The sequence below is a fragment of the Pseudophryne corroboree genome, chromosome 2 (genome assembly GCF_028390025.1).
Source record: "Pseudophryne corroboree isolate aPseCor3 chromosome 2, aPseCor3.hap2, whole genome shotgun sequence".
In the NCBI taxonomy this organism is placed as follows: Eukaryota; Metazoa; Chordata; class Amphibia; order Anura; family Myobatrachidae; genus Pseudophryne; species Pseudophryne corroboree.
The window spans coordinates 157,528,725-157,541,607 of record NC_086445.1 but is presented as its reverse complement, the minus strand read 5'-3'; the positions used below and the strand labels follow the sequence as shown (position 1 = coordinate 157,541,607).

The 12,883-nt window shown below is 45.0% G+C and overlaps 1 protein-coding gene across 7 annotated transcripts in view; it reads left to right on the top strand.

Moving 5' to 3' along the window:
• PROSER1 (proline and serine rich 1) overlaps positions 1–11,761 on the top strand; it is a 102,670-nt gene extending 90,909 nt beyond the window's left edge. For all 7 annotated transcript variants that reach the window (XM_063951868.1, XM_063951873.1, XM_063951872.1 and 4 more), the window contains 3 exons: positions 49–1,687; positions 4,378–4,516; positions 11,575–11,761. In XM_063951868.1, coding sequence (XP_063807938.1) covers positions 49–1,687; positions 4,378–4,516; positions 11,575–11,697 — 1,901 coding nt within the window. In that variant the 3' untranslated portion in view covers positions 11,698–11,761. The remainder of the gene's footprint in view (positions 1–48; positions 1,688–4,377; positions 4,517–11,574) is intronic.
• The last annotated feature ends 1,122 nt before the right edge of the window (positions 11,762–12,883 follow it).

The following is a 12,883-nucleotide window of genomic DNA, read 5'->3' as shown; positions in this document are numbered from 1 at the left end:
AACCGTATTTACATTATCATTTCACTAAATTTTTTGTCTTTATTACAGCTACTGCTTTGGGAAATCCACATAATTCTCCACATGGAACCAACTCATCTGCTCCCCCTACACCTTCTGCCACACCGTCTCCAGCTTCTCCCGCTAAGACCATAAACCCGCCTTCCACTCCTACAACACCTTCACTTTCCGGAATGAACATGCCTACTTCCCTGGCAGCATTTCCTGGGCAAATCACACCCTCCATGGCTTCTCCTAAGTCATCTACACCAACTGTTATAAAAAGTGCTCAGATGTCCTCCAGTACTCATACAGCTGCCAGTGCACGGTCAACACCAAGCCCTGCGGTATTTCCTGGTCTTCCACCCACTACCATTCCAACACCACATAGTTCCTCTTCACTCTTTGCCAGTCCTGGTCCCAATGATACTTTGTCTCCTTTGACACTTCCAGGCCTCCCATTTTCTGCCACAACGTCTACAGCCTCCGTAAGCACTGCCAACATGATGCCATCAATATTTGCTGGCCTCCCATTGTCCTTAAATCCTGCATTCCAGGGCATGGCTAGTCCTACACTATCTGATATTGCCGGAGTTGCTGGACAAATGAATATAGGCAATCCATTGCTATCTGTTTTAAAAGGATTTTTAGCTTCAAATGATCCATCATTAATGAATTCACCTTCAATGCCTTCTGTGCCTGGACTTCTGCCATTGCCAAGTCTTCAAAACGCAGATTCTGTCTCAGCTTTAAACAAATGTTTTACTCCTACATGTTCAACACCTACATCTCAGAGGACTACCACTCCAGAAATGTCTATGTTCACAGGGTCATCTTCTCCATCATTATCAAATCCAATTTCTACATCCACTTCCATACCAGGACAACCTCTGATGCCCTCTCCCCTTAGTTGCATTCCCACAGTTTCACAGGGTCAGAATCCATCCGTTTCCATGTCTGAACAAAGTCTTTCTTCCATGACTGCATCCAGTATCTTAGCTAAAGCTGAATCAGCTAGTTCTTCACCTTCTGCTTTCAAAGGCCCTTCACACTCAGCAACGCCATTGCATGGCTCTCTAGGGTTACCTGCCATGCTGAGCCATATTTTTCCACCTGGTCATGGTAGCCTGTCTAATTCAATGAACCCTGGTTTGTCAGGCCTTTCCTCAATAAATGGAAACCTAGGTAGCCCAACCCTGTCTTCAATAGCATTGGGTTCCTCTACAGCAATTCCTCCAGTTTTTTCTCCATTCACTTCATTGTCTAATGGATCTCCATTTGCTGGTAGTCCAACCCTAACACCTAATGCATCCATGTTAACATCTGCCACTTCATCAGCTTCTATAACCCCACCACTGACATCATCAGTGTTTCCTGGACTTTCTGCACCATCATCAGCTGTTTCTCCTTTTCCGCTGAACCTGTCCACTGCGGTCCCTTCACTGTTTTCTGTACCACAAGGACCATTAGTCTCATCAAATCCATCGTTTCCCGGTTTTCCAGCATCTAGCTCCCCATCAATCAATCCAGGTCTACCCGCTCTTCCATCTTTTCCTGTACTTCAGCCTCCCTCTACAGCAGTTCCAACAGGGCCAGCAGCTGTGACTGCCCCATCACCAGCGTCCGTTCTACCTGGATTTGCTTCGGCTTTCAGTTCCAACTTCAACTCTGCTCTTGTTGCACAAGCTGGGTCAGTAATAACATTTTATTAATCTAATTTTGCTTAGAAAGTTGTAATTTATAATGCTCATTAACTACATTTATTGGACATTAGACTGATCTCTTTGCATAAATGCAAAGATAGAGTTTTCACACACAGCGCAGAGCTTCTGTCTGCGAAATGGTTGTTTCAGGGTTGGTGCTGAGTGGGGACAGTGTAATAGCACGGAACTGTTCTGACGAGGAGTGTAATGGAAAGGTAGCTTAAGTTCTTTGTTATTCTGAGTCATGGGTACGGAGAAGGGAAGCCTGTTTTAGACGGATCTCTTGCTCCTGGCATGGGTCTGGTGCAAGAACCAATACTAATGATGACTTGCCACTGTGGGTGGAGCAGATTCCACCGCCTACCTGCAAACAGTGTGACGTAGAATCACCACCTATGTTGGGTGTACCCTTGCTAAAATGTAAGTTTAAACTGTTCACAATACAATGTGACTCTGTCCAGTATAAACATTCACTGGTATTTTGGTAGCCTTCTAATAAATAGTGGAGTTTCCAAATACATAATATAATGTAAGGGACACAGTGGTTAGCATTGCTGACTCACAGCACTGTAGTCATCGGTTCGATGCTGACCAGCGCCCTATCTGTGTGGGGTTTGTATGCCCTCCCCAAGTTTGCTGGGATTTCCTTCCTAATGCCAAGAACATACTGGTAGGTTAACTGACTCCTGGCAAAATTATCTCTACTGATGAATGAGAATCTGTACAGCTCGAATATATCGGGGGAAAGAAAGCCTGGACTGCACACCCTAGCTACTTATAATGGGATGTGCTACCTGAGACTTAATACTACAACATAGAAAAACAGAGCTACCATAATTATAAATGTAATAATTATACATCATATTTGAGGTCTTTGGCATAAAATTGGCCAATATTATGAACCTGCCAACCAGTTGTCAAGGTAAACCTCATCAGGCAGGTCCCTAACATTATAGGGGTTTACCTCTGTGGTGCGGGCACCCCAAAACCAACCCAAGGTACCACACAAAGGATAGCAGTGAAAAATCTGCGAGTTAGGTAAGTGAAAGTAACTGCTGAATGTTAGAGAGAAGACAGCAGTGAAGTATCAGTGTTCTATCTGCTCATCCAGCTGTAACATCAGCTCACGCACAGCCAGATGACCCAATATATAATTTATCGGCTGTGCTGCAGGGCCGACGCAATATGCCTGTAAACACATCGTTCACAGACATATCTGGTGTACACACCCACCGACGGGCTTACGGCTTATTGTCCGTTCGCTGGAGTGCCTGATGTATTGGCCAGTGTGCACCCAACATAAGTTATCTGCAAATGGTTTACTATATAAACTATTTCTTCACCATAAGGCAGCAGAAGCTGTTGGTTACACTCTGTAATAACATGTATCTATCAAAAATAAATATAGGGCATACTGTACCTTGTCAAGCCCTCAATTAGCTTTCAACCGGTATACAAAACAGACAACATGCAGTGTGACTAATTGCCAGGGTGTCCCAGGTCTGGTACTGTCCTGCACTGTCTGACCCCTGATTTTATCATTTCTTTATCTAGAACTTTTTAGCCTAATTTATGATTAATTACATTTCTTACTTTTTAAGACATAATGTAAATATATGGGATGCGGTCAAGATCCCACCGGACGGAATTCCGACACCGGGATCCCGACCGGCACAATCCCCACATATTCTCCCTCTGTGGGTGTCCACGACACCCATAGTGGGAGAATAAATTAGTGTGTCGAGCGTAGAGAGGCACCGTGCCTGCCGCGTGGCGAGCGCAGCGTGGCGAGCGCAGCGAGCCCGCAAGGGGCTGCTTTGCGCTCGCCCACCTGTCGGGATTGTGCCGGTCTTGATCCCGGTCTCGGGATTCCGACCGCCGGGATCCCGTCGGGCGGTATCTCGTACTGATCCCAATATATATATTACTATGAGTAATGCAGTGTAATAGTGTAATTTACTGAGAGTTTGATAAAGGTATGCGCTTCAGTGTCGGACTGGAGCATGCAGGGCCCACCGGGGGAATGCAGTGGTAGGGGCCCATTGGTTTGACTAACCATTATAAAGTGCAATGTTTGGGCCTTTTCAAAAATATATACAGTAAATTCAGCAGCTGCATGCATGATAATGTACCAGATTAATAACAGACTAATGACAGCAATGCACTGTAGAAAATACACCATAGTCCAGTATAAGGTAACATACGTATAATGTATATTTCAAGTGTACAGTCTGGAATCTGACCCTTAGAGCAGGAGGTGGGCCCCCAGGCAGTGGAGCGCACCGGTGGTTTTCCCTGTGGGCCAGTCCAAGCCTGATGCGCTGTATTTATTTTTGATGGTTATTGTGATTAACAGTATATTAAAGTAACATTAATTTGTGTGTCCACTAATCAGCTGTGCCTACCCAAATTCTGCTCATCGCTGCTTGCTTTTATGTTCACTGTAATTCATGTGAGAGTATACCTTAATGAGTAAGAATATATGCTTAATGTATATTAGATGCATTTAAGCATATTCAGTTACATACTTCTTGTTCCTCTGCGTGTTCACCCTCTTCAGGTGTAACCCTATTTCTGATGGACAGGGCTTGTGAGAAGAGTAGGGATTATATTACTACATAAGATATTAGTTTTTTTTTAATTCATAATGGTTTTCTTTTATGTCGTCTTCCTCTAGGCCATCAGCATTTCCCCTTCTCTCTCTTTCTGGTCTTCCTGGATTTCCGCAAAGTCCCTCCCAGTCTCTGCAAGGATACCAGCAGAGTGCAGCAGCCGCCGCCGCAGCAGCTGCTGCAGCACAAACTGCATTATTACAGGTAAAATACTGAATATGTTGCACAGCTCCTATATCAAGTGTGACCACTATAGATGCTATTAACATATGAAACCGTTTTATAGTCTAATGAATTTGTCAGGTTTGGCGGTCTCAACGTGGGTACAATCCTGAATTTATGGAAATTAGATTTTGTGGTGTGAAGTTGGCAGGTCTGTTTGAGATTGCATTCTAGGTTGTAAGTTTTTATTCAAATAATAAAAAGGAGTGTTTTGGTAGACTTACCATGGTAAACACTCTTTCTGCGAGGTACATTGGGTTCCACAGGGAAACATTAGGGTGTAGAGTGGATCTTGATCCAGAGGCACCAACAGGCTAAAGCTTTAGGCTGTCCCAGGATGCATTGGGGCCTCCTATATAACCCCACCTCCAGGCACTGAGAGCCCAGTTTCGTTAACCAGTCCAATGCAGGAGCAGTCAAGAGAGAAGGCAGATGTTAGTATCATAGAACCACGTTCTCACGACAGGAGAAGGGATCAGCGGCTAATGCCATACAAACCCATAAAAGCTAGGTGCGTCAGGGTGGGCGCCCTGTGGAACCCAATGTACCTCGTAGAAAGAGTGTTAACCATGGTAAGTCTACCTTAACACTCCTTTTCTGCAGCGGCGTACATTGTGTTCCACATGGGAACATCGGATGTCCTAAAGCAGTTCCTTAAGGGAGAGGACGCGCCTTAGCGAATATGAGAATTGGGAAGCAAAAGTATCAAAGGCATAGAACCTAAGAAACGTATTCACAGAGGACCACGTAGCCGCCTTGTACAATTGTTCTGCGGACGTGCCATGACGGGCCTCCCAAGAAGGTCCAACAGACCGAGTAGAATGGGCATTAATAGCAGCAGGAGCTGGGAGACCAGCTTGTGCAATCGCCATTCTAATCCATCTGGCCAAGGTTTGCTTATTCGCAGGCCAGCCATATTTGTGGAAACTAAACAGGACAAATGGGCATCTGACCTCCTGATAGTGGCAGTCCTCTCCACATAGATACGGAGAGCCTTTACCACATCCAAAGACCGCTCTTTGGGAGAAGTCCGAAGAGATAAAGGGGGATATTCAATTATCCGCAAATTCGCGGCAATTTTGCGCCCGAAAATTTTTTGCGCCAATCGGCCGAAAATTGCCGCGAAAACGCTCCATTTTTCGACCTATTCAATTCCGACCGGGTTTCACGTGAAAATTCTTGCAGTGAAAAGTGCAGGTGAAAATGGGGAAATCAGCCTGTACCCCAAAAAATGCTAAACTAACATAGGAAAACAGAAGAGAAGTGTGTTAGAGATCACATTAGAGCGTTTTTGGGGACTTAAATTGTGTGAAATGGCGGTTATATGCATTTTTTTTTTAAATGCGAAAAAATGATAGAAAGCAAGTTTTTTTGAGCAAAATAAATGCTCTCATTAAATTTGGGGTACATGAAAATGGGTATAAGTATATATTTGGGTTATTTTAGGGTACTTTAAAAAAAAAGTGGAAACAGACCGATTACTCCCATCTGCAAGCCTAAAAAACACCTGTCCCACTCATAAAGCACCCCAATATACCTGTCCCATACCTTGAACCCCAATTTCCATCACTTTTTACTTTTTCACCCCAAAAATGACATGTCATTATTGGCCAATTAAAAATAATTAAAAACTTCAACGTGCCTAATTAGTCATAAAGGGGGGTGTCCCAGGAGTTCTGTACCATATCCAAACATTTTTACCTTAAAATAGTGACTTTTCCCAACTTTTCACCTGCTTCAGAGAAGGTGAAGTGAAATTAGTGAAAACATGATCACCGATAAATTTTCCAGGATAATTGAATAGGCTGTAATTGCATTTCACGTGAAAAGTCCGGTTTTTCACCCGAAAACAGGACTTTTCACGTGAAAAGTCCGTTATCACTGCTAATTGAATATGGCCCATAGGCCGGAACCACAATCTCTTGGTTAACGTGAAAAGATGATACCACCTTGGATAAATAACCTGGTCGAGTTCGTAGAACTGCCCACTCACGGTGAAATATCAGAAAGGGCAGACAGGACAAGGGACCTAAGTCCGACACCCTACTTTCAGAGGCAATAACCATCAAGAATAGGAACTTGGCTGTGCACCATTTAAGGTCCACCGACTCAAGAGGTTTAAATGGAGACTCTTGCAGGGCGTTCAGTACAACAGTCAGATCCCATGGAGCCACAGGAGGAACATAGGGAGGCTGAACCCTGAGTGAAAGTATGAACGTCAGGTATAGACGCAATTTTTCTCAGAAACCATACCGACAAGGTATTCACTTTCAGTAAAGTGACAGGGAGAGTGGATGACACCACGAGACTGGTGACGTGGGAATCCACGGCGGTGGATTTTCCCACTTGGTACATAAATCTGCAGGGAGAGGATAGCGAGCCAAAGCCTGTTTAGACAGAGGGAATTTCTTCCCTGGAGTGGACCAGGGTTCCCGCCTTATGTCCACTAAATGGTCAGAATGGGGTAATAGATTTTTACCACTTTCAGCCGTTTAAACATACCAGTTTTCTTAGCCACAGTAGTGGGATCCTCATCATCAGAGATCTGTAGGATTTGCTTAATAGCAACCACTACAGCAGGGACATCAATCTGCAAGGGAGAATCCTCATCGGTCTGATGAAACATCAGAGAGGTATGTGGATTGTGAGGAGGAAGCAGCCCGCTTAGGTTACCCAGAGCCATGGGAGTAACCTGGGGTGGATTTTTGTCTAACAAATGATTTAATTGCTGCAGCTGGCTAGATAAATTTTCAGCCCAAGGCGGATTAACCATAGGGACAATTTTTAGCTGTAGTGGCACAGGTGGTCCCATAGGGGGCGTAAGGTGTTCCACCAGAGTACCCAGTAGGGTACTGAACGCAGCCCAGGGTGGCTCCTGAGTAGGCACAGCAGTTGCGGTCTGAGTGGGAGGTGTATGACACATAGGGGGATATTTTCTAAACGGTGATAAGAGCGGAGAAGTGAGCCAGTGGAGAAGTGCCCATTGCTGATCGGTTGATGGGGCAACCTCCCCACTGGCTCACTTCTCTGCTCTTAACACTACTTAGTAAATGCCCCCTATAGGGCCTAATTCAGAGTTGATCGCCTCAGCAAATTTGTTAGCAGTTGGGTAAAACCATGTGCACTGCAAGTGGGGCCAGATATAACTAATGTGCAGAGAGAGTTAGATTTGGGTGGAGTGTGTTCAAACTGAAATCTAAATTGCAGTGTAAAAATAAAGAAGCCAGTATTTACCCTGCACAGAAACAAAATAACCCACCCAGATCTGCACAGGCAATGCAGAAATTATTATCACAATAAAGCTGCACTGGACTAGTGTATATCTAATCTATTTATCTAATCTATCTATCTATCTATCTATCTATCTATCTATCTATACACACAAATGTAAAACCGCAGCACTCGCCACCCCAGAAACGGGGCAGAGGTTATGTGCACCCCACTCATGGGGTGGGGTGCACGTAACCTCTGCACTCGCCACCCCAGAAGCGGGGTACACAAAAGCACTTGCCACATTGCATGTAGCCCATGACCACATCACTCAAATACATACAAACAGAAAACCCAGCACTCCCCATAGCAAGCTCACTTATCCTCAACACATTAATACATAAATGATGGGGGTTTAGTTAGTGGATATACACTAACTCAGTAACCGGAGGATATATCAGAATACTCGTACAATATATTAAGTACTAGGTACGTCTTTCTCAACTAACACTGTCTGTATAACGACATGTTGGATACTTAAGTGTATGTATTGGCTTTACAAGGGAGACCTTGCCCTGCAGTCCCGGAGACCAGCCACAGCTATGCTCATAAGATGGCGCCAAGCATCTCAGTCAGGGAGTGAGGGAGAGTGTGAGGCAGCTCCAGAGCGGGAAAATCTGCAGTAGATGGCGCCCTGGCCGGTGGAGGAGCTAAATGTCAAGTGCTTCCTCCCCTATGCTAGACTTCCACCCCAGGTACTGTGAGCCTTATTAAGTGGGGTGTTAGTACACCCGACTTGTACTCAGACGCCCCGGTGGTCTAGTGGGGTCCTGATCAGTGACGGTGTCCACGCCAGCACTGTGATCCATCTCCCTAGGTCACGGACGGAATGCTATTTAATAGCGGGTCCCGCCTGGGGGACCCACTTACCTCCTCCCCGTAGCAGCCACGTGAACCTGGAGAGCAGTCTGCGAGTGTGTGCCTAAGCCGGGACGTCTCAGTCGCAAGTACCCGGGAACAGGCCGCTGGAGTATACAACGCTGCTTGGGAGGTGATGAAGTTGCAGCGCTGAAGTACTGACAGCTCATGGAAGAAATCTACTTAGAAAAGCTTCCTCAGGGCTGCCCAGTGCTTCCCCCTCTGTTAAGTGACCTGCTGCTGCAGACACCAACTCGAAACTGGGCTCTCAGTGCTTGGAGGTGGGGTTATAGAGGAGGCTCCAATGCATCCTGGGACAGCCTAAAGCTTTAGCCTTGTGGTGCCTCTGGATCAAGATCCACTCTACACCCTGATGTTTTCCTGTGGAACACAATGTACCCTGCTGCAGAAATATCTTTGTATAGCATAGTATTGTTAATCATTTTTACATTTGAACAGAAGATATTTGAGTTCATAGTTGGAGGTTTAGCGTTCACTATCATGGTGAAAAACTGTTAGGGGGAGATTTAATTTCAACTATATACCACCACCATGTTTGGCTGTAGACATTATTGTACTGGGTTCAGTATGATTTCCCGATGGACGGGACGCCAGCGGTCAGCCCCCTCTAAAGTACCCTAACCCTCCTCTGCCCCCTACCTTAACCCTAACCCTCCCTTGTGGGTGCCTAAACATAACTCTCCCTGGTGATGCCTAACCATAACCCTCCCGATTGGTGCCTATCCCTAAACCTCTCTTCCCCGCTCCTTATACCTAACCCTCCCCGCTTGATGCCTAACCCTAACCTCCCATTCCATGTGCCTAAACCTAACCATCCCTCCCCGGTCCCTAACCCTGACCCCAATTGGTCTTCCTAACCCCCCCCTCCCCCCCCCCCCCCCCCCCCCCCCGCATTAGGACGCCAGCGTGTCCCGCTGTCAGGATGATCGGGATGCTGGCCGGCGGTATTGTGACGCTGGTGTCCCGTACAGTGTCAGTATCTAGACGCTGGGATTGTGTCCTCCTTCGGGATCCCTGAGCGCTGGGATCCCGTCCGTCGGAAAGCCAACTGCTTCCCATTGTACATTAGGGCAGCCAACCTCTATGCGGTGTGAACCAAAATGACTTGTTACAGGCTGCAATGTGCTTTCACCTGACTGTCATAGCAGGTGATTTGCGGTCTCCTTCCCCTGCAAATGTAGCCTTAAAGTCTGAGCATGTTCCAACTTGCTACATCATTTTCATTCTGGCTTGACTGTGACACAGGCATTACTATGGCGCTGCAAACTGCACTCGGGTGTCACAATAGGAGGGGGTGACCCTAAATTGCCGGCTCCTCCACACTGACAGTGACCGGAGTGCTGCACTGTGACATCATCGTACAGTACTCTTCTCCTGTCACTGAGAACGAGCTATCAGTACAACCAATGTTTCCAGGGGCAGCCCAGTAGCTCCAGGAATGCAGGGCACACCCCTGGAGTGATGAAAATGGCAATGCTACCAGGCCATGCCCCCTTTCCACGGTGCAGGGGGTCTCTGTTTTGCGCATCGAGTGTCACCACACCAGGTGACACCTCTGAGCATGGTAGGACCTGTTATCATTGCTTTAGTTCAAATCTTTTATTCTACCTAAAATGATAAAATCCACAGAATTTAACTTTACAGCCTATTTGATGAACTACTCTGTTAACCGCTTCTAAACCATTTAGAGCATTCCTATGGCCACACTCAGCTATCTTACATGCACATTTACGAACATTCTGCTGATGAATTATCTCCAGTAAAATTATAATGATTCCATTCTATTTTAGGGGGATTGGGGCAGATGTATCATGCCTGAAGAAGTGATAAAGAAGTGATAAGTAGAAGGTGATAACGCAACAGCCAATCAGTACGGGCTTGAAAACTTACAGGAGCTGATTGGCTAGTGCGTTATCACCTTCTACTTATCACTTCTTTATCACTTCTCCAGGCTTAATACATCTGCCCCTTTGTTTGTTTTGTGCAGTGTGGTCTGTTATTATTCTATTAGTAATTACACAACACATCAATGATTTAACGTTTTGATATGGATCTTTACTCATGCAAAACCATTATTAAATTATTTTATATGTTCTCTTACTGATTTCCTCTAATATTAGTATCTCTATCACTATTTTACATTACAACACCAGCGAGTACACATGCAAATTTCTTTAACTTAAAAGATGCGTCTCCTAGGTTAATAAAAAATATGTACGTTTGAAAAGATGACACCCTCACAGGGATTTATGTGGCCGCGAAACGTAACTGATTATTAGTTGGTTTGCTAAAGTCTCCTGATCTATCAGATATATGAACTGCCGGAGGATGATGATAACCAGTTTGCTGCTATTTAATGCTATGTTTCGGATAGTAATAAGTAATATTAAATACAGACACCAGCTATTTTTAATGCTTATGCAGGTGAGAATCCTTTAGACACACTGCCAGTATCATTATCAACATTTATTATATACGGTTAGCATATTTTGCTACACTTTATTATTTCTGTGTTGTGTTAACGTGGATACAGGGTCTCAGTCAGGCTTTTGCCAGCAGCTAGTGGTCAGTTAATGGTTGGGGAAGAGATTACAAGCTGCACAGTCCGCATATTGATAAAACTACTGTATGACTACAACAAACTTATAAGTGTTCATTTAGGTAGAGTGACCATTTTATCCCTTTTACCTGGGACGCACATGGATTACACAGGTTCTGTGGCTGGCTAACTTCAAGCCTACATTTCAGATGGTTTTAATAAGCCACAGAACCTGTGTAATCCATGAGCTTCCCAGGTAAAAGGGACAAAATGGTCACTCTAATTTATGTACTGTACATAGGTCATCATTTTACTTGATGAGAGTCTGTAATGGAATTATCTCTTGCTCCAGGCTCACTCGGCTTCTGCCCTGGAAGGGTTTGCTACTCAGGCAGACGCCTTTGCTGGTTTCCCGACAGGACCCGGAACACCATTTCCTCTTCAGCCTGGATTGCCCCAGCGTGGCTGGCAGTAATGTTAATCTATTCAAACTGAGAGAAGTTCTTCCATTTAGTAACACTGATGACACATTGCCTGTCCTAGTGCTCTTTTTAGGTTTTCTTTAATGAGGAAAGTTTTACCTTGTAATGCAGAAGATACAGATCAGGAAACCTGCTGATGCAGAGATACACATTGTGATAAAATTAGCCTTTACAGATCAGGATAATTCATCTTTACTACATTGCTTTTCTTAATAAGTGTAATGTTTTTACTATTTTAGTCTATAGAAATTAGCATACCTCACACATTGGAGTGTTTTTTTAAAAGATCACATTTAACTTTTTTTTAAGAAGGTTTTAACATGATCGAGATTACTTTTACATTAGCTGTACTGCACATAACTGGCACAGATATAGGGGTATATTCAATTAGGGTCTGATCCATTCCGACATACATTTGTCGGAATGGATCCGACAAGGGCTATTCAATCCCATCTCAATTCGACTTTAAAAAAGTCGAATTGAGATGAGGTACCGGAGAGGGGGGACAGCAGCGCTGCAGGAGGATGTGGCACAGCTGCTAGACCTCGCAGCAGCGTCCACCCGGCTCCAGCAAGCGGGACCTCACTTGCTGGAGCCGGGTGGACGCTGCCGTGAGCGGCGGCTATGACACATCCTCCTGTAGCGCTGCTGTTCCCCGTCTGCCCACGGCTCTCCCCCATCTCCTCCTATCAGGTCCCTCATCTCAGTCCGACTTTTTTTTTTTTTAAGTCGAACTGAGATGGTCGGAAATGGGCCCTGTTTCCCTCAGAAGCACGCGAATCGGCAGCTATACCACCAATTCACGTACTATTCGACAACTTGAATTCCCCGACTTGTCGAATAAAAATGCTGGGGACTGAATAGGTCGGAAACCCCTACCGACCTGAAAAAAATCATAAACTGCTGTCTTTTCGACAAGACGGTAGTTTCGACCTTAATTGAATATACCCCTAGTATGTACTCTAAATATTACACTTAAATAGGAGCAATCTGTGTGTAATCAGCACTCCCTTCCATTTGCCATTTACAGTAAATAATGGCTTACACAGTGCTAGCCCTTCTGCACCACGGGAGGTTTCTGTCCTCCCTGAGCTCGTCTTGTCAAATGTTTCTCTACATTTTAGGATTCTTTAGGAGCGTTGGTTCTCGATATGATTTGTCTGTTCTTATGTCCTGAAG